The sequence below is a fragment of the Dermacentor silvarum genome, unplaced genomic scaffold (genome assembly GCF_013339745.2).
Source record: "Dermacentor silvarum isolate Dsil-2018 unplaced genomic scaffold, BIME_Dsil_1.4 Seq254, whole genome shotgun sequence".
Classification (NCBI taxonomy): domain Eukaryota; kingdom Metazoa; phylum Arthropoda; class Arachnida; order Ixodida; family Ixodidae; genus Dermacentor; species Dermacentor silvarum.
Genome location: NW_023605934.1, coordinates 31,078 through 53,779, shown reverse-complemented (window position 1 = coordinate 53,779; position 22,702 = coordinate 31,078). Strand labels below are relative to the sequence as shown.

Here is a 22,702-nt window from a genome sequence, read left to right as displayed (position 1 = left end):
GGGAAAAGATGGATACGACTTGATCTCTTAAAATCATAGGTAGCGGTACAAGGTAAATTTTTTTAAAAGAAAATGAATAATGAGAGGTATATAAAAATGCTAGATAAGGTACATGTATAGTACACCTCATTAAATCAAGCAGGCTAGGTGACTATTTGTCGCCGCCCCGTTTCAAAGGGGATGCCAATAAATCATCATCATCATCCTCATCATAATCATCACCAGAAAAGCTGGATATACGGTATTCGATGCTGAAGTTTCCATTGCGCTAAGGACGCTATCGATTTAACATATTTAGGATACATACCAGTTGTGTCACCTTTGTAGCTGAAGTAAAAGTTGGCAGGTTGTGCAGAATGCTATTTCGCGGAATCTGACCCCTTGTTCTTTTAGGAAAGGAGAATCACAGTGGGACTTGCAATATCAAGAATACTTTATTCAAGTTTCGTGTTCGAATTGCCTGTGAACATACATTTTACTTCTTTAGTGGCCTGAAAGCTTCCTGCCCGCAGCCACAAGTTTCTCGCCAGTGCGCCTAAGCTTACGAACAACGTTGTGACGGAAAGCGGTCTGCGCGCCCGAATCTTCAGCAGCATACGAAGACAGAGAATCGCCCATGACCTTTGCCAGAATTTCGAGAGCCTTTTCCGATGCCTTCTGCTTGGTCCTTTCAATGGCCTTTTGCACGGCTGTCTTCACGTCATCTACGGCATTTTGTGCGACCTCCTTCATCTTCTTACCAGCGTTCTTCAGTGCATCCTTTGCCTTTTCTAACAGGTCTCTTAGGAAGTACTCATCATCCTGCGTTGACGTAATGACCATTGTAAAAACACATAATGTACCAATTAGTAATTCATACTGACCTTGTGGCCACAAAATTTACAGGTATCATGTCTTAATTTGAAAAAAAGTGCGTCAAAACACTGAAGGATTTGGCTGATTTGTTTCAGCGGCCTACTTTATTAGCGCACTTTACTTTATTAGCGCACGCGTTTCCTTTATGTTATTGAACGTCTGTGTGAACGTAGCCACGGTGGCTCCAAGCTGTGGTTTGTTTTCAGTCTACTTAGTAACATATGGCTTTCGCGCTATAAAAAAAAACATTGATCGTATTCATCGTTGAACAGTTGCTTAAAAGCACTCACTTTTTGTGTGATGTCGGCAGTGGTTAGTTTCTGCAAGAATATCGAGATACTATGGATATGTGATAGATTAAGGATATACAGTGTGGTCTTTTTCTACATTGAACACTTAAGAAAACTAGCCCACCAATGTTATTTGAATCACGTCACCACAGATTAATCTTTTACTAAGGCGGACATCATTTGCACGAAAGAAAACAACAATAAAGCATTCACTTCACTAAGTATAAACTAATGGCATTGAAAATTCCTTAGTTACGTATCTTACGGCACATATTTATATTGTAAAGTTGAAGGAAATTGTAATGAAAATCTAATTCCGTGTTTGAACATTTCCAAACCGCCATGCAGGCCAAAATAATTGGCCTCACATTATTTGTTGAATTAACCCGATTACACACGCAACACAGCAATGAAACCCTCCTCTGCAACCCTCCTGTGAATTTACCTGCATCGAGTTGTCCTTGGCGAGCACGTCAGCTGTCTCTAGCAGCAGCTCTCCAACAAGTGCGACTTCATTTCCCAAGTCCTGGTTCAGAACACCTTCCTGTGTTTTCTTCGTTTCCTGGGATAGTACGTGCGCCGAGCCTGGAAAGTGCGAAACTTTATCCTTAGAACTGAAGACAGGTAGCTCACCACCAATGCTTCGGAAGCTCAATTCAGGTTCAGCGTTAACCACTGAAGTGTTTTGGCAGAGCTCAGCTAGTCAATGGCAATATTCCTGCTTTAAACGTGGTTTGGACGAACTCTGCACGTATGGTATGGTATGGTATGCCTTATCTGATGGCGCATACCCACTGCGGGGGATTGGCCAAGATTTGGATGGAATTAGGCAATCTTTTTAAAACTAAAATCGGTAAAGCTAACTGCAGAAAATGAACAAGATTAAAATATTTAGGAATTCAAGGAAATCTATTTGAAACACTTATAATTTCCTCCACGGCTGAGCAAATATCCCTGTGGCACTTTCCAAGAGAGGAGGCTCCTAAAGAAAGGATATTTATAATAGAAAGCTTAAACCAAGCTGTGTAAATTTTGATTCTAGAATATTTTTCATTAAAGAAGAAAAACGGCGGCAGAATATGAAAAAATGATCTATTGTTTCATCTTCTCCACAGAATGGGCACAGAGTGGAAGGCACCAGACCAGCCCTGTGATGATAGAAGTTTAATATTGGTACTCGACAACGTAATCGGGTAAAGATGACTTCAGTTTTTCTGGTGTGAAAGGAATTTTTGGGCCAAGGACTCTGCACGTCCACACAGTTTTTCTTCTTCTACATAGGTAGCTGCATTGGAAGCGTTTAAAATACATGGTTATTTCGCTGTGTTCTTTTTTTTTCTTTTTAAGTTGCTATTCGTGCTATAAAACTTAGATGGTAGCCGTTTTGTCAGCGCTGGAGAGGCGTGCTCTACGTTTTTATTCCATTAAATAGATGGTAGCACTTTGTCAGCGCTCAAAGGCCTATTTTTTTGCAATCGTGCGTTTTTTGCGCCTTTTGGTAGACTTGGAACAATGGCGTCGGCCACTGAAAACTCGCACTTGGGTCGTGCGTGCAATAGAAAGTCGCTGCACGACTCTGACAGCGAAAGTGAAAGATGAAACGATATACCAGCTTTGTTCTTTGAGTGAATGGGATGATGATAGTGTTCTCCGCGCTTCTCCTACTGAAAGTAATTATTCGGAAAGCGAAGACGACATTGACTTTGCCAGACAGTGATGCAGCATTTTCACGCTTAAAACACGAAGAAAATTGGCTTAAAAAGATTTAAAGGGTTTTCTGATGAAATGTCGCTTGAAAATAATTCATGAAAATAAAATGTGAATAAGGTAACTTTAGTTCTAAATATTAGGACACTTTACGGGTTAAAGAAGAAGTGCCTGTTCGTACAGTCAAAGTTTTTTCAACTTCGCCTGCTGGTTCAAAGTAGTGCATACACGCAAAATGTAAAGTTGACAGTTACACAGTTTTCGTACAGAATCGGTGATCACATTGTGCTTGTATAAATAGCCGTAACAGAATTAAGTGAGAAAAAACATAAAAAAACAAAAGAAGACATAAGAGACTTCTGCGACCTTGCGCAATTATGGCTAAATTTCCAGCGAAATAGTTTCGTTCGAGCAGGTACATTAGTAATTTCAGGCGCGTGTAATTGAAGCCATGCAATTTAATACGTTGTCCGCATACCAATCACTCGACGACCCCACCCTTTTAAAACGATCACTGCATGGATCGCTTTCCACCTCTTGATTAGGAAACTTTTCGGAAAAAGTTGCACTTCACCTACGCATTCAATTTCGAACGCGTATCAACCATAATCTTCGCCATATTATTAGCAAATTTGAGCTCGGTGACTGTTATAATACCTCTAGTACAGCTAGATCATTTACCGAAGCAAAGGTCTTGGGAGCTTGGCCTCACAGCTCATCAGCTCAGAAAGCCATTCGAGCTCTTTTTCAGTACCTGAAGGCGACAGACTTGAGTGCCCGACTGTAGACATGCTGCACCTAGCTTAGTGCGTGTGAAAGTACCATCAAGACTCTGGTCTTCTGTCTTTCTTTCTTTCACTCTCCAATTGCCCTCCCCATGTGTAGGGTAGCAAACTGGACTTAACTCTGGTTAACCTCCCTGCCTTTCCTTTCTCCCTTCTCACCTTTTCTCTCTCCAGTACAGCTAGATAAGTTCTACGTCATTCGTGAAACACATGTTTTCCCCCTGGAGAGAGTGAATGAGTAATTTACTACATCGGCTGTAATTTAACCATAACGTGTTTTACGTTGCGCACACTTACCCCAGGACGTGACCCTTACTTTCACCAAATATAACTAAATTTCATTATTTAGTTCACTGAGGAAACAAAAGAAACTTATGCCATGTCTCTGTTACACAAGAAAATAACGAAAAAAGACGCTGCTTCATTAAATACTTCCAACACTCGCACGACGCCATCTGAAACGTCAAGGTTTCCCCACACATAACACCCAGATTGGTAACAATTTAATTTAACATGAACTCGACTGGACGCACACTTGTCTCGTGACACTGTGAAGCACAGCGGATAATTACTGCATAACTCTTGCGAATACTTCATTAAGAAAAGTTGTTCCACAGGCCAAATGACTTTTACACGCATTGAACTTCCCATGAATTTGATCCGTAATTTTCCGCTCATTTTGTGTGAATATGTATATGGGTGGCAGTTATAATTATGTCAGGCCAGTCGGCTGAAATTGCGCGCAACTCGCAAAACAAACGTATAACACTCCGCAGAGCTTGAATGGGTGGTATGTTGGGACATTGGGCAAAGTTTCTACGCGATTCGCATTACAGACTTCTAATGCTGCGGAACGCTTGTACAAGTATTATTCTACACACGCGACGAATAATCTACCGAGTTTAAAGTTTGATCTTGCGTCATACGCAACGTGTTCCCAATTTCAGCTAACTATAAACAATTTTCCTCGGTTAGTTGACATGCGAGTCTGGAAAATCCAGCTATGGCGCATCGCATACCGCGATAATTGGGTAGGCAACGAGTATTGGGTAATTACTTGCCGAGCTCCCCCTATAAACAACTTCAGACTTCAACTTTCGACGCAATAACTCATTTTATAGCTTGTATCGCTTTCCAAGATTCAAGAACAGTTAGTTGGTAGTATATGCAATGTCCATCAATCGGATTATTTTGTTTGCTTTTCACTTTTCGTTTGATAATAAGCCTCTTTTTTTATTATACTGTAGGCTTTCCGAAGATACACTTTAGACTCGAGAGCCGAAGCTGGCATCCGAGAACACTTGTGGATTAAACTGCATAAAGGTTACCATTGGTTTCTATATATATATATATATATATATATATATATATATATATAAGTGTGTATATCGATTACATACATAATTAGTAATTGGTTTCATAAAGCCAGCGTATGAAGAAATAGCACGCGCACACAATAACACGTGGCAGAGGTCTGTACAACGTGAAGTGATCGTGCGGTATGTCGCGTTTTTGCGGAATGTTTGGAGAAAGAGTGTGTTTGATTTCCACGACAGCCTAAAGTTGCGTTTTTAAGATGAATTTGCAGAGAAGCGTAAAAAATTCTATTGGAGTGGAGGGCGGGGGGGGGGGGTCTTGTAATATGAAACAAGAGTCAGGGTATAGTAACTAGCTTCTTACGGATGTGAAGGAGCATTCCTGCGTATGCCAATCACCCGCAGAGCAGTACAATTATAAAATAAAATTGTGAGGTTTCACGTACAAAACCCACACTCTTATTATAATCCACGTCGTAGTGGAGCGCCTGTTTTTTCGAACGTGCACTTATACATGTATATAAATAAACAGTCATTTTTGCAACCGCGACCTCGAGCTCAGCACTGCGACGCCGTAGCCACAGGACTACCGTGGTACGTATATAGCGTTATGATTACGCAAGCAAACTGTGCAGACAAATCCGCACGCATATGGCAAACACGTGCCACGAATCACTCATGAGCGGCACCTTACGAGCAGTGCGGAAAGTATATGCACCATTTGTTCTCTCAGTGTTACCCTATGGCGTCTAAACTTGGAGGATAACACAGAAAATATGAGGGCAATGTAAAGACCATGAAACTGTAAATGGAAAGAAATGAGACACTAGAAGAGGGGAGTATTGAAGAGAGAGAGAGAATGGGCGTCGGTGATATTCTCGCTGATATTCAAACTAAAAAAGAAAAAAAAATGTGCCGCGTATCTGCGTGCTTCGCTGCAAATGTCGTCGAAAGACGATAGTCTTCTGCCGGCCGTACTACATGAGTGCTGGTCTGATCCGCGGCCACCCGTGATGCTGTTCTCGTACCATTTCCGTCCTGGTATGAAGGTTTGTTTGAACAGATTTCATTTTACCGCATTATTTCATCAAGCGGCCATTTATGTTTTGCCCTGCCTCAGACAGCGCTTCCTTTATGTTGAATCGGCCGCATCTGGCTGGCATTGATAAAATTGAGGAGGCGCTGCGTGAGACATGGACGCCATCTGGCAATACATCGGGAAACATGAGCTTGTGCAGAGGGTTTCCTTCCTCCATGGCAGAGGGCGCTCGTCGGCGCGCAGTCGGGGAACGTCGTTCGTCGGCGCGCATAGCATGGCATTTTGAGCGCAGCTTAAGAAACTAGGGTCTTTAGAGTTACGTATCTATGTATTTTCTATTAAAGGAACACACCTCCTAATACTTACTTAGTGATGTTGCGCCTCAGATATGCGTAATATTTACTTTGTGATCGATAACGTTCACAAGTATGAACAGCCGTACCAGTTTAAGTAGTGTGGGCGGTAAGCAAGTGGTCCAACTTTGGCCGGGTGGCTGAATCGGGTGACAGACAGACAAACAGACAGACAGATAGACAGACAGACCAAATTTTCAGCGTTTAAGTACCCAAGAAAGACTATCGTCTTTAAAAGTGGACCGGAGCAGGTAATGAAATAATTGCAAGCAGATGATAACCTGTGGTCTACTAGAATAACGGAATAGGTGACACCGTGCTTGGCAACGCACTTACTAAGGGAAAGTTCACTGCAATTTATACGACCAATGAAACTACAAGCCTTGCTCCGTGTTGTTGTCTAATACTTTGCAATTGCAATCAATGCATTGCTTTTTTGGGCGGAAGTGCGACTTTTTTAGGAGCGAAGCTCCTTATAGCGGCACCCGTTACGTCCCCGTCGTCGTCGTAGTAGTGTGTAACCAGTCTGAGAAAAATGAGAAAAAAAAATTCCGAAGTTGTGTCCGTAGCGCGGAATCGAACCAGGGACCCCCCGATTCCGAGCGCGCGGCGTTAGCCCACTACGCCACGAAGCGCACATAGACACACGCACCACGATGGCAATAAATACCCAACATTAACGAAAGGCCGCGTTTCTAGCGCATTTCTAACGCGTTTGTGCTAGCGCGTTACGGCCCGTGTAAGAAGCTGGTGTAAGACGCTGTGGCCTCTCCGCCTTACCTTCAACGCGTTTCGAACGCGCTGCCCAAGGCGGTGGCAAGTCAAGTTCAAGTCGAGGAGCGTTTATGAATACGGGGGGTATACTCTCTCAGCAGTCATGTGATGGCTTCGGCAAACGCGGTGCGCGTTCCGGCATGTGTAAATGGCTGCGTAAGACGCTGTGGCCGCTCCCCCTTACTAGAGAGTACTGCACGTTTCTAACGCGTTTGTGCTAGCGTCCCCTTAAGCGGGAGATCCGATGATTCCCTCCGGAGCTTCGCCCACTCATCATCATTCACCCCGTGGATATGCTGTGATTTTTTTTATTAAGCTAAATGGTATAAGAAGTGTAGAATATTTAACCAATTTTGCAAGTATTAAATTGAAAGTAGAACTTCTAACGTAAAAGTTGTAGAGCATTCAAAGAAACATATAATTCAGTATAGCTTAAGGTAAAGCGCGGAAGAGCTTTACTTAAAGTAATAAGTTATTTTCTTCTAGGTCAGTAGTGTTTAACTTTCTCCTTGTAACGTGATATATATTTTCTATGGCCCTAGGAAAGCCCGTGAAAGCTACGTATGTATATATATATATATATATATATATATATAGAGAGAGAGAGAGAGAGAGAGACAGAGAAAGAGAAAGATAGAGAATGCGCACGGGACATGCTCGCTTGGGCGCCAAAATTCAGTGCTCTAAAACAGGCCGCATATAAAACAGTGCACTAAAGCTCGTGTGCTCGCGCTGAATAAGGGACAGCGCATCGACAAGGCAACCTACTTATCGTTAACAGGAAGTGCCACGGGGCCAACGCATGCGTCGCTTCCATGTCAGTTTTAGTTGGCACCACGCCAAGCTGTAGAAAATTGTTGTCCTCAATTCAACAAAAAGCTTTATCTTAGAGCGGCCATATGATTTCTTAAAGCACTGGTTAGCATTACAACAGCCTTGTAGTGATGACTACATGGAATCTACAGTTACTGTTCTCATTTTGCCGCCTTAAGCTACTCTGGGTTCCAATGAATCTTTTGTAACATCCTGAATGTCGTGAGGCCGCAGCTCAATATCAATTATAACACTAACCTATGTTGGCGTCTCCGGGCTTGTGATAATGTATTTTCCAATTATGTATTTTTTTTCAGTAGGGGCACGTTACTGGTAGCACTCATATAACCCTAACATCTTCGTTAATTGGACCAGATTTGCAACCATCATAGCAACGCTGTCTCACTTGGAAATGCCTGGAGTGTCGCAAAGTCTGAGAGAACACTGTGTGCAATATGTGTGATATATTAGTTTTATTCTCCAACTTTGTTAAAAGATGGTTGGTCGGCAAGCTCCCACTGTTGGGACAAGAGTAAACAAATTTCTGCAAGAACACATGCAGGACATCTGAAGTCTGAAATTTCACTGAAATTTCAAACGAAATACGTTTTTTCATCAACCGAAAAAAGAAATTTGGCAATATACTGTGATAAACTGAACTGCAAATTACTATCTTGATGTAGTTATGCTTCAAAGTTTTTTTTTTTTGTATTAAATACGGAGTAAGTAAGAACTACATACTTCTTACCATTACTTTTTTGAGATTTGTGAAACAAAGTGATATGTGCAGTGCTTGTACTCACAGGTTACTGCAGCGACGCAAAGTGCGAGAAAAGCAACAACGGCTCCCTTCATTCTGCCTGCCCTGAAAAATGAAGAGAACGTAAGTCATCCTGAGAAGTCGGTCTCTTGAACAACTACGGTTAGTATTATGTTTGAGGATGCAACATTTTTCACTCTGCGAATACATATAAACGCCATGAATTAGATGTGTTTGGCGAATTATCTAGGATTGCATTTACTATAGATAGCCTCCTTTGCTTAAATTATGGGGTTTTACGTACGATAAACACCATCTGATTATGAGGCACGGTGTTATTGGGGTACTCCGGATTAATTTCAACCTCCTGGGGTACTTTAACTTGCCCGTAAATCTAAGTACACGGGAGTTTTCAGCACTTAATTTGCTCCCATCGAAATGTGGCCGCCGTGGCCGGGATTTTATCCTGCGACCTCGTGCTTAGCAGCCCAACACCATAGCCATTAAGCTACCACTGCGGGTTACTTTCTTTGCTTCAAACTGATACATGGTTGGGAAAAAATGCAAACAATGTGGATGTATGCGACCAAGCCTGGCCGCATGAGTTTTAATGCCTCGAGAAGTAGCGCAACAGCGCCTTATTAATCGCAGCAGTCACAATAGAGTAGTAGTACACACAGAGGTAGGCATTATTCACCAATTAGTAACGATAGAGCACTTACTTGTCCGAGAAAGCACGTAGAGTGGCTGTGTCGCTGGTGGACCCTGTGGCTGCCAGTGGCTGTGCCTTCTTTTATAGGACGCTGAGCGATGAGTAAACATTCCCTTAAGTGCTCAATCTTTGATTCTGATAACAAGATTACGCATACTGCTTCTCCAAAAACGCTGCGCAATCTAATTTCTGTGCGGATAAGAATGTATAACAAAAGGGGGCGTTTTGCAATGCTTGCCATGCCCAAAAAAACCCGCTCCCGCTATCACGTACAAAAGTTAGAAGCTCCATTGTTCGGCGGCCAATTATCAGGGTCAGATCAGAAGTTGCACTCTTCACAATGGAGATAGGAGCGTTTCTAGATGACCAAAAGTACTTATCTCACAATTTTGGTAGGAATATTGAGTGTATCATCACCTAGCCATGCGGAACGTTACTGTGAGCTGATGATCACGACAGTTTTCTCAGCAATGTTCACTGAGAGCCGCGGAGAACTACTGCGGTTGCTTTTCCCCTCCAAGAGCCGCAAAAGGCCACAATATGCGGTGATCCCGCATATACAGAGCTCATTCCTAATGTTAGTAATCTTATATTCTGTAACATTGCAATTGCGATTGCAAATATTGCAATGAAGCTTTTTGTTTGCGTGCATTTGTCAATGACGGGCACGCAGCGCGAACACATATTTAGCTGCTGATGGCCAAATTGCTCAAAGGACGCCGCGTTGATGCAAAAGGCTGTGTACCTGAAGGATACGGCTTGACGTTCATATTAATATTTCCCTTGCAAAAATTTACAGGCAGAAATATTATACCAGAACAAAAGTGTTAAGTATGTGTGAACTGCACTTGACGTCAACTCTTATGTGGTAGGATATTCATCTGTACTTAGCACCTTGAAATATTGTAAAAGCCTCTAAAATATAGTCATAAAAGTTAATGTTGTCGACTCATTGTAATCATGGTCCAAGGAATGACGAGTAGAATCGAAATAACTCCTTTTGATAAGGCGGTTATTATAGTTCGGTGCTTATGGCGGTTTGAAGACGGTCAGGATAATTGGCTACCACACTTGACAGCTGTATGTACGTGTCTAGTTTACATCGGTTGTATGTTGTAAAACGAGTACAGAACACTAAGCTTGCAAAGTTTGGAGAGGCGAATGTATTCGCTTCACAAAATAAGACAGGTGTTCTATATACGGTCGTAGTAAACGCTAGGAGGCAGAAAATGTGTAAAATTATAGGATGTGAGATGTCACTGTCAAATAAGAACTTTGATGCCACACGAGATTTCACCTTAACAAGCAAGTGCCCCACGTACTTCCATTCTTGTTATCGGCTTGTATTTGCTTACTTGGAAAACATATTCGGCGCAGTATTTGTTTCGTGATTTCATGGGCAGGCGGTGAACAGTATGGCAAATCCCGAGGGCGGTCACACCACAATGATAGTGTTGGCACTATCATCGTGGTGTGACTGCCCTCTGGATTTACTATACCATCCTTTTCGCCGTTTCTTACATTTCAGGATTTTTATTGCGACAGCAATTATATGGACACTCCAAGCGGATTTCTGCCGTCGGCGTGGTCGTCGCCGTCGCCGTGAGGTTCCGTATGACGCCCAATGGCGATGAAATCGTCGCCGCGCGCCGTACGCTGTATGTGCGAGTGAAAGCGCGCGAGGGACTCGCGCTTTCACGGGGAGCGAAAACGGCGGAGAGCAAACACGACTTCTTCCGTCGCGCGAAAGGCCGTGGGGGGACGGGAGGGAGGGAACGGAGGCGACGTTTAGCTGCGGAACCAAATGCATATTTATATAAAAAGGTCCCCAGGCGAGAAGGTGGTAAAGACTTCAGACTTTGCTCGATGAGTTTCCCGTTCTGATCTCGTCGAAAACCTCCGAGCCGCCGCCAGAGGCACCGGCAACAGTCACCAACGCCGCGCGCGTTCGGTGCGAACGCGGGCACAACGCCGACGGCGTCGAGACATTTCTTCGCGTTGCTGGTTCTGCTATATATACATGTCCAAGTTTATACAGCTGATAAAACTACTATTCTTACTACGTATAGCTCTCTACTAATTTGCTATCGCAATTGATGCTTCGCCTTCCGGGTTAAACTGTGACTTTTTTTTTCAACTGGAACTTTAGTTGCTATTATGTTGCTTTAGTTGCTGTGCTTCCTTGTCTTGTCTTGATAAAGGCGTCAGGTTTAGCATTGAAAACTCGGACAACCCTGAAAAGGATAAGCATCCCGGCAGTGAATGTGACTGCTTAGCTGAACAATAGTATCAACTACACTGCTTATGCACAGGTACCATACTCAGTGCTAAGCAAGCGAAACTCAAAAGCGTTTTGCGGCACACTTTGTAGCAAGGTGTTCGTTTGAAACACAAGACACATGCCTATTTATCGAGAGTATAACAACAAATTGCTCTACCGACGGCGATGTGGCACTGCCGCCATTCGCTAATAGTTTGCACCGGCCGTAATTTCTGGCTTTTCTGTCTTTGACCACTCTGAGTTCGCACTGTCTGTGGACGCAGTGTCTGCGGGCGCACTGTTTGTGGGTGCCCACCAGCACCTTGAGGTAGCAGGTGGGCGTAGATGTGTTAAATTGAACACATCTACGCCCACCAACAACCTCAAGTCACACTTCTCATGTTTATGACGCCTGTATATTTCCCTCGTGCTTCTCTGCCTATATACACGAGTATTTCGGCTCGCGCAATAAACACACCTGTTGTAAGTCAGTGCCGGCGTCGTGATCTCCTTTTCTGTGTCCCGTTTTTGCGCTGTTTGCTGAAGTATGTGTTCGTACCAAGAAGCCAGGCTAGCCACCATTTTTAGGTTCAACAATACATGACCCGAGAAAACATTGTCTGAGTAGCTATCATAAGGATTTAAGCGTAAAATTTACGAGAGACACCCACTGAAGACAGGAACCAATAGCAGCAGAATACTTATAACTAAATGAAAAGCAAAAAGCAGCAATCGCAATAACAAAAGAGAACGAAATGGCGGCCTTTCTCTTAAGCAATCTGGGATTACAAGAAACGTTTGGGTGTCATGCTGCAAGAGACAAGACAAACGCGGCTAAAACGTTGTCAGAGTGGAAAGAGAGTTCCACGCAAGTGGTAGAACAAGGAAATAAAGCAAGCTATAGAAGATCGCAACAAGGCGTCTACGGACCATCGAAAAGCCATAAAGCGGGGATTACACGAAGAACAAGTCGTGCTTAGATGGAAGAAGTACCGGGGCAAAAAACAGGTGTGGAGCGAACTGGAGCAACAAAAAATAAAATCTGCAAGCGAAATTTGGGCTCATGACATTCCCTAAAGCGATGGCGTCCTAAAAGGACTCTAGAGCCATGGAAGGGCACTAGCAATAGCAACTAGAAATTTAGAAGTGTTTACAAGGAATGAAGGCCGCAACATCTTAGAAGGAGACGCACTGCGATACATGAGTTATTTCAGTAGCGAGAACATTGGGAAGAAAGCAAGCGCAGTCCAGACTCAAACAGACCCGGCGATAGAGAAACGTGAGAGCTCAAAATTTGACCCAGAAATATTTTACTGGAGAAAAGTGCAAGAAAATGTTTCTAAAAACACTGCAGCAGAACAAGATAAAATACCAGTTTAGCTCATCAAACAGCGTGGTCCAAAGAGCACGACACAGCTGACTAGTGCCATAGAGGAAGTTATTAGAACAAAGAAACTTCCGATCGGGTGGCGTGAAATCAGCATGAACCTTATCTATGAAAGCAAAGGTGATACGTATAAGACAGACAAGCGCGGGTTGGGCGCGTCGGTAAATTCGCATGGTGATTGTAGCTACAGCGCTTAAAAATGACGACGACGAAGAAGCGCATATGCCTACCTTTTCCTCGTCCTCTTCTTCCTTAAGCGCTGGTTTACAATCACCATGCAAGAATAAGATGCGCTCGTACTGGCCAGTTACAGTAATGTGGGTCATATATAGGATGGCAATTCAAGCTGTCCAAGGGCAATTCAAGCTGTCCCCACGAATAAAATTCATGGGGGCGAAAAATTCAAATGGGGACGGATTACCAGCGAAAAAGAGAGAGAGAAAGGAAGGGAAAGAATAACAAGGAGGTTAGCCAGTGTAAATACCGGCTGGCTACCTTGTACTGGGGAAAGGGATAAAGGGAATAAAAGGTGATAGAAGAAACAAAAAAATTAAAAAAGGAAAATTAGAGCAATAACGCGACCCTACGCACTACAACGTTCAAAGCCAGTCGCACGATTCACAAGCCCTTAAGAACTTGAGCAGAGCCCTTAAGGCCTTGAGTGCCGAAGCCCGTCTAGACCAGTGTCCTAAAACTTTTTCCTCTGTGAGGGGGCGATTGTGCAGTTTTTAAAGTGCAGTCGCGAGCACTTTTCTTGCCACATTGTAGCGGGGACAGTCACAGAGGAGGTGCTTGATTGTCTCCTCGCAGCCAGAGTTGTCGAAAGCAGGGCTGTCAGCCATTCCAATGCGGAAGGAATGGCGTTCCTGAATGTCACGCCGAACCACAGCCGGCACAGAAGTGTTGCTTCCGCTCGTGGTAACGCTCGTGGAAGAGGGAGTTGCAGACGTGGATCCAATCTGTGGAGGCGTGCGTTGCTGAAATCACTGGTGTTCCACAGAGTCTGCGTAAGCTCACGTGCGAGGGAACGAAGTTTTGTGGCTGCGTCTGTTCTCGACAGTGGTATTGATATAATAGGGACACCATCGCGGGCCGATCTGGCAGCGTCATCCACACTGTGATTTCCCGAAATTCCGCAGTGACCCGGTGTCCACTGGTAGATGATGTTGTGCCCCTTGTCGGTTGCGTGATGGTGAAGTAGAAGGATGTCTGCCACTAATTGTGCGTTAGGTCCGTTGTGGAAAGGGGAAAGCAGGCACAGCCTGCTGCCTTCAAGTCACAAAAGATGGACCATGACTGTGATGATTTGGCACCAATAAATTCCAGAGCACGGATAGCTGCGAGTTCTGCTGCCATCGATGATGTAATGTGAGACGTCTTGAATTGGATGATGACAGATTTCACGGGAATTACCACTGCTCCAGCTGAACTCTTGAAGGAGACAGAACCGTTATTGTAAACGTGGGTGCGTTCTCTGTGCTTTTCATGCATGAATGAAAGCACGGCTTGTTTCAGGGCGAATGACGACATCTTCGTTTTCTTTTGATACCGGGAATTACACGAAGGGTTTGGATTAGATGCAGGCACTACAGTGGTAGAGATGGTCATGCTGCAGGTGTGAAGTTCGACGGTAATGTTCCATGGTTGGTGGCAATAATCCTGCTAAACGATGAACGACGTCGAGCGGCAGGAAGGGAGGCGAGATGATGCGATGGATGTCGGGCGAAGTACCTGATGTGCATCCTTAAAGGGTCGACTTGAATGTACGTATTGATGGGGTGGTCATGCGCGATGGCTATTGTTGCTGCCGTGGATGCACACCTGGGAAGGCCATGACATATTCGCAGAGCTTGAGTTTGCACAGACTGGAGGGCACGGAGGTTGGTCTTAGCGGTCACACTCAGTACAGGTAAGCTATAGCGTAGGAGACCTAGGAAGAGTGCGTTATAGAGTTGGAGCATCGCCCTCACAGATGCACTTCATGACATTCCGGCGAGAAATCTGAGAACATAGGTTACCATGGCCAGCTTCTTCTTTAGGTAGGATATAGGAGGACTCGAGAGAGGTCTCGATCGACTATCACTCCTATAAAATGGTGCGTCTTTTCGTACATAATTGGCTGTTCATTAATTTTGACAACATACGGTCTGATTTCTTTGCACGTTAAAGCGACCATAGAGCACTTTTCTGATGACACCTCCAGACCTTGTGCTCGAAGATAACCTGATGGTACTGTGGCCGCTTTTTGGAGTCTGGCGCGGAGACGTACGCAGATCTGCGTACGTCACCCTGTCAGGCCAGGCAATGAGGAACGCCTGCACGCTGCCAATGCCGCTTGCAACTCCTCGATGGAAAACAGATTGTCCATACGAGAATCCCTCGAGATGGGAACATCATAGGGATCATGCGCGGTGAACGAGGACGGTTGACCGGCAACCTTCAAACAGCGAAGCTGTTTATCCTGTGTATATGGGCTGCGCACAATATGAAATCATTCATTTTTCTTTTCATACGGCACCACACTACGCCGACGCAAGAGCGTCGCCGTGGTAAGCGCTCCTCCCATGCATCCGCCGCAACCGACATATATATGTATATATATATATATATATATATATATATATATATATATATATATATATATATATATATATATATATATCGTTATATTTTTGGTGTAGGTGCAGGGTAGTATGAGTCGAAGCCCCACGAACGCACGTCAGCATAGCCCCGACCACCAGCGAGTCGATGCCGTGGAACGGGCACCCGTGCACCGACGGGCCAGCCGCCGTCTTCAAGGTGACTCGCCCGAATTCGGCCCTCTTCTCTTCACGCCAAGGGAAACTCGGATGATGGACGCCGCCACTATGACTAGCCATGTAACATCTGCACAGCTGGTAGTAAGCGTACCTCGCAAGCCACCAACATTCCTTGGCGACTCTTTCAAAGAGGTGGAAGACTGGTTGGAACTGTTCGAGAGTGGCGAGCTTTAATGAATGGGATGAGAGACAGAAGCTCCGTGACGTATATGTCGCTTTGGAGGACTTCGCAATAACGTGGTATGAAAATCACGAAGCCTTTTGGTCTTTTAGGGAGGAATTTCGAAGACACCTACAAGCTACATACGCCAGCATGGATAGTAAAGAACAGTCGGAAATAGCACTTCGAGCTAGGAACAAGCTCACAAACGAGAACGTGGCGTTGTACATCGAGGACATGTCCCGTCTGTTAAAGCGTGCTGATCCCAACATGAGTGACGATAAGATGCTGCTCCATCTCATGCGTGGAGTAAAGCAAGAACTATTCGCAGTTCTCGCCCGCAACGCACCGCACTCGGTCGCCGAGTTCAGATCCGAAGCAACGATCATCGAAAAGATGCTGGAACTGCGGGCTCGGCAATACAACCGTGAGGCAGACTCGGCACCTGCCCATGTTTTCTCTGGAGGCTTAGCAAACGAACTTGAAGCCCTGCAGGAGCTCATCCGGTCAGTGATCAGGGAAGAGGTCCACAAGTTGCAGACACCTCAGACTCCCACAGCAGTATCTATCGTCGAAATTGTCCGGGATGAACTGAGGCAGGTCATACGGGATCCAGAGCGTGAGCCACAGCCGATGTGGCGCACCCCAACTCACGCCGACGTACTCAGGCAACCCGCGGTACACAGTAGTGCAGCAGTTGCGACGACCGTTCCCTACCCGCCGACAGCACGCTGTGCACCTCGTCTGCTGGAACCAACGGCTGCCTATCCGCTCCAGCACGTAGTGCACCTCGTTTTGTGGCGCAAAGACCCCGGAAAAGTGACGTCTGGCGTGACCACTAGTGCAGACCTCTGTGTTTTCACTGCGAGAAGCGCATCATATGTATAGGTTCTGCCCGTACCGTCAAGCTCGATTAAGGGATTTTTCCTTAAGTGCACCATTCCCCCGAATTAGTGAACGGCCAGCAGATATCCAAGAATACTTATCCACGCGCGAAAGCCCGAATACTTCTTTCCAACATAAACCACAGTCACCGTCACCCATGCGCTACCAATCGCCTAGCCAACGCGCTTCTCCAAGATTGCCTAGGCGTCGTTCACCAAGCCCACACCAGGAAAACCGAAGTATGCGACCTGTGGAGGTGAGGCCGCTGATAACCAGAGTTACGAAGATCCTCCAACACGGTTCCAGTGCGATGACGAGATAATTACAGTCAACAGGTGCAAGAACGAAAAGATTATAATCAGATTTGCTGTTGATAATTCATGGATGCGAGCTGAATGTCTTGGTCGGCACCGGCTCTGATTATTCGGTAATAGGTTACAAGATTCCGAGGAAACTGAAAAAAAGTTGTGACACAGTGAACTGGACCGCAGAAACGCACGGCAGGCGGTCATCTTGTTACGCCCCTTGGCAGATGCACCGCAAGACTTAAGATAAATGGCTTTACTTAGGTTTCTGACTTTATTGTACAGCCAGAATGTTAAAGGGAACTTAGATTGGGAATTAGATTTTGTACAAGCTAACGGCGCCATAGTTAACCTACGTAGGTCCAGTGTGTCCTTCTCGACAAAACAAGCTATATTTGTGGAAGAATCGGAGGAGCGAGGTCTTGCTGTACTGCGCGTCGTTGATGATGATGTAACTGTACCACCAGGCTGCAGTAGAATGGTTCTTGTGGAGAATGAAACATTTTACGACCGGGAAGGTATAGCGGGTGGAAACATAGGGCTGTTTTTTAACAAAGGTGTTTGCGTGACTCGGGGTCTCGTTCACTTCAGCAATTGTCATACAAACGTCGCACTTACGAATTTTGGAAAGGAATTCCAACACATCGCACAAGGAACCGCTATTGCCTATTTCTACGAGTTCTGTGTGGCGACCGAATTATGCAACCTAACGATAACGTCAACTGCTCTGCCAGGAGCCTGCAGTGTCGACAAATGAATTACCGTCAACCCGAGACTCCCGGAAGCCCAAAAGAAACAGATATATGCCCTGATAAACAATTTTTCGGACTGCTTCTCCACTTCCTCGAAGGTATGGCACACGTCTGTTGCAAAGCCCAGAATTATAACAGAGGACGCCACAAGACCGATATGCCAGCACCCGTATTGACTTTCACCAAAAGAAAGGGAGATCATCAAGAAGCAAGTCGAGGAGATGCTTTCAGATAACGCTATTGAGCCTTCCAGCAGTCCATGCGCGTCTCCCGTAGTACTCGTAAAAAAAAGATAACACACTACGATTCTGTGTCGACTACCGTAAATTGAACAGGATAACTAAGCGGGATGTATACCCCCTTCCGCGTATCGACGATACATTAGATCGGCTTCGATGTGAAAGTTTTTCTGCTCCCTGGATCTCAAGAGTGATATTGGCAAATAGAGGTGGATAAGTGGGACCGTGAAAAGACAGCATTCGTAACCCCTGATGGCCTCTACGAGTTTAAAGCGCTCCCATTCGGCCTCTGTTCCTCGCCTGCGACGTTCCAGCGAATGATGGACACTGTGCTCGCAAGATTGAAATGGCGGTCGTATTTAGAGTATTTGGATGATGTGATCGTATTTCCCGCAACATTGGACCAACATCTATAGAGACTGCGACTAGTATTGGAAGCTATTCGCGCAGCAGACTTGACAATTAAGCCGGAAGAATGCCAATTCGGCTTCAATGAACTTCGGTTTCTCGGACACGTCATCAGTGCTGAAGAGGGTTGGCCAGATCCTGAAAAGGCCGAAGCTGTTGCGAGGTTCCCGACGCCCACAGACAAAAAGTCAGTGCGACGTTTTCGGGTTTATGCGCATACTACACAAGATTTGTGGAAAAGCTTTTCAAAGATTGCTGAGCCACTTACAATACTAACAAGACAAGACGTACCTTTCATGTGGAAAAGCGAACAGCAAGACGGCTTTGACGAGTTAAGGAAACGCCTGCAGGCTTCTCCAATCTTTGTCAATTTTGATGAGACAGCCGACACTGAAGTTCATACCGATGCGAGTAACGTCGGCCTCGGTGCCATACTAGCTCAGTGGAAAAACGACCAGGAAAAACTTATTGCTTATGCTACTCGTAAGCTCTCGAAAGCAGAGGCAAACTACTCGGCAACCGAGAAAGAGTGTATTGCAGTCATTTGGGCGATATGTAAATTTTGACCGTGCCTCTATCGTAGACCATTCAGAGCAGTCAGTGATCACCATTCGCTTTGCTGGCTGAAGAATCTCCAGGATCCATCCGGACGACTAGCAAGATGGAGCCTTAGGCTGCAAGAGTATGATATTACTGTCGTATACCGATCTGGAGGCAAACACAGCGATGCCGACTGCTTGTCACGCGCAACAATCGAGACAACTGTGTCAGACGAAGAGGACTTCCCGTTCCTTGGCATTCTTGACGCGTGACAAATCGCTCAACAACAACAAGATGACTCGGAATTGCTTCCACTTTTACAGCGCCTGGAGGCACTCGACGTTCAATTGCCGCGCATTTTCTCTAAAGGGCTCCCCTCGTTCTGTCTGCGAGGAAGTCTCCTCTACAAGAGAAACTTCGAACACAGCGAGAAAAAGTTTTTACTCGTCGTACCCGCAGCTGTGCGAGAAGAAATTTTGCATGCATGTCACGATGAACCGACATCTGGACACATGGGTGTGAGCCGTACATTCGCCAGGATTTGCCTGAAATACTACTGGCCTAAGTTATTAGAATCAGTGCAGCACTATGTCAAGAGTTGTTGCGAATGTCAAAGGTGCAAGACTTCATTCATTAAACCGGCAGGCCTCCTCCAGCCAATAGAACCACCAAAAGCCCCATTCCAACTAGTTGGTATGGGACCTCCTTGGACCCTTCCCAGCATCATCTTTAGGCAAAAAGTGGATAGTTCTGGCCACTGACCATCACACCCGTTGCACAAAAACTGATTCCCTGTACAGTGCAACGGCTGCCGAAGTTGCAAAATTCTTTGTCAACAATATCGTACCCAGGAATGGCGCTCCCACCGTCGTTATTACCAAACGTGGAACAGCCTTTACTGCGGACCTAATGCAATGCTTGATACGAATAACTCATACTGATAATAGGAGAACTGCGGCATACTATCGTCAGACAAACAGTTTAACTGAATGACTCTACAGCACACTGGCTGACACGCTTTCGATGTACGTATGTCGATATTGAACATAGGCTGTGGGACGAAATTTTGCCGTACATCACCTTTGCATATAATACGGCCGTTCAAGACACAGCATGAGTCGCCCCGTTTGAACTTGTATTCGGTCGAGGAGTAACCACAACTTTGGATGCCATATTGCCGTTAGATGAAGAAAACAATAATTAATCTGACCTAGATGATTTCTTGCAAAGAGCCGAGGAAGCACGGCAGATGGCAAGGTACCGAATACGCTGCCAACAATGCATCGGCTCCAACCGGTACAACCAGCAACATAGTGAAGCACATTATCAGCCCGGTGATAAGGTGTGGGTATGGATCCCAGTGCGACGCCATGCACTGTCTGAAAAGCTTCTCTGCCGATGCTTCTGCCCTTACGAAATAGTGCATCGTATAAGGGACGTCACTTACGAAGTGTAATTCTCTGGACACGAGAGCCCAAGACGCCGCAACTTCACGGAAGTTGTACATGTTGTCTGCATGAAACCCTATCACGAGATGTCATGAAAAAAAAGAACAAAAACAAACAAGTGAGAGCCCACAGGAACCCCTACTTTCTCTCACGCATCGGGCCGATGCGTTAAGGAGGGGATAATGCCGCGACAACTTGTCCATCTTGGAGTAGCGCACCCTTCGTATTGGACACTGTGCGCGCAATACCATGGTGTTGTTCAGCAGCAACAAGCAGCGATCATCCTGGCACGAGTAGTCGGTTGGACCCGGCTCGCATGCGCCACGCGCACGAGGTATCACGCGCCGAGAAAGAAGACGGTTCGGCGCCGGTGTTAGAACACGATGTCTGGCGGTAAGAGTTCCGGTAAGCGGCGTTTCAAAGGGCCGTCCGTGAAGATTCCATGAAGGTTTCGGTCAAGTAGCTGGCGGTTTTCCTATTGATCTTTGCTTTTTCACCTAATTGTTTTATTGCGATAGCAATTATATGGACACTCAAAAGCAGATTTCTGCCGTCGGCGTCGCCGTGAGGTTCCGTATGACGTCAATGGAGATGACATTGTCGCCGCGCGCCGAACGCTGTATGTGCGAGTGAAAGGGCGCGAGGGGCGCGTGCTTTCACGGGGAGTGAACGCATTAACACTGAGCCGTGCTCCCTCAAGGGCTGCAGAAGATAGCGCCAACCTTTCCCTTTCCCTCAAGAACCACTTATCGGGAGTGAACGCACGGCGGAGAACAAACGCGCGTTCTGCGCCGTGCTCCCTTAAGGGCTGCAGAAGTAGGCGTCTCTGTCCTCCTTTACAATCACCATATATGTAAAGCAAACGCGCCTTCTTCCGACGCGCGAAAGGCCGTGGGGGAGGAGGGGGAGGGAAGGGAGGCGACGTGTAGCTGCGGCACCACGTGCCTATTTATATCAGAGGCTCTGGCAACAGTCACCAACGCCGCACGCATTTTGAGCGAACGCGGGCAAAACGCCGACGGCGTCGACAACAGTTCTGCGTGTTGCCGGTGCTGCTGCATGTCCAAGTTTACACAGCTGATGAAGCTAATATCATTACTCCGTATAGCTCTCTACAAATTTGCTATCGCAATTGATGCTTCGCCTTTCAGGTGAAACTCCGACAACTTTTTTTACGCTTCTTTACAATAGCTGTTAACATATGAGAGTGATTTCATGCTCATCTGCAATGTCTCTCTCATCGCCAGGCCAGGAGGCATACTCCTGGTCGGCTTCCATTCCTCCCCCTGATTTGCCTGTGGAGCTTTTCTTACGCACTGGGACCACCAGCGTACCTGTGGCTTTAGTCCCAAGTGATGGCGGAATGATTCGCATGAAGAATCCCAAGGCGATTCAAACCGAACTGCGGATGGCCTCGGCCAATTTTCAACAGATCACCGAGGTTCCACAATTTGGCCGAGGGGGCATCCTTTGCTGCTCGCCAGAACAGGCTTCTGTACAAGATTTACTGAAGTGCAATGTTTTTGCAACACATCTGGTGAGCAGCTACATTCCTCCTCACCTCTCGTGTACCAAAGGCCTAGTCCGTGGTGCTGACATAAGTCTGTGTCCCGCAGAAATTTGGAAATTTTTTTATCGGCAGGCGTGATTTCTGTGTATCGTTGCAGCCGTGTCGTTGATAATATGCGCATACCCACAGAAACTGTAATTTCTACGTTTGCTCGCTTGAATCGTCCATCAGAAATTAAGGCATCGCCACTCATATACCGAGTTGAACCTCTATCACCCCGTGTCCTTCAGTGTTTAAAATGCTGGCGGTTTGGACACTCCATAAAAGCTTACAGATCAAACACACGGTGCCGCGTTTGTGGTGAAGACCATAGCTCAAATGTATGTTCTTCACGTGATGAATCCTGCTGCCTTTGCAGCGGTACTCATCCTGCAGATGAGCCTAACTGCCCTGCAAGGACAAGAGAACTACAAATCCTTGAAGTAATTGATAGACGCCGATGCATTCGTCGCGAGGCCATTGCAGAAATTCAGAGCAGGACTCAAGGATATGCTGCTATAACGGTCCGTCAAACATTTGCTATGG

At 45.7% G+C, this 22,702-nt stretch overlaps 1 protein-coding gene across 1 annotated transcript; it reads right to left on the bottom strand.

The window, feature by feature from the left end:
• Positions 1 to 415: 415 nt before the first annotated feature.
• On the bottom strand, positions 416 to 9,505 carry LOC119434817 (uncharacterized). The gene is made up of 4 exons (XM_037701871.2): positions 9,415 to 9,505; positions 8,736 to 8,797; positions 1,591 to 1,730; positions 416 to 801 (listed from the first exon to the last, which is right to left on the bottom strand). Exons 2-4 carry the CDS (start codon positions 8,785 to 8,787, stop codon positions 484 to 486), a joined length of 510 nt encoding a protein of 169 aa, XP_037557799.1. The 5' UTR covers positions 8,788 to 8,797; positions 9,415 to 9,505; the 3' UTR covers positions 416 to 483.
• Between the last annotated feature and the right edge of the window lie 13,197 nt (positions 9,506 to 22,702).

Bases quoted from the DNA above. Each gene is read 5' to 3' on its own strand.
- LOC119434817 (XM_037701871.2), bottom strand. From the start codon at position 8,787: ATGAAGGGAGCCGTTGTTGCTTTTCTCGCACTTTGCGTCGCTGCAGTA. The intron at 1,731-8,735 runs GTGAGTACAAGC...CGCACTTTCCAG, and splicing joins TTGCGTCGCTGCAGTAACCT to GCTCGGCGCACGTACTATCC. The intron at 802-1,590 runs GTAAATTCACAG...ACGTCAACGCAG, and splicing joins CCAAGGACAACTCGATGCAG to GATGATGAGTACTTCCTAAG.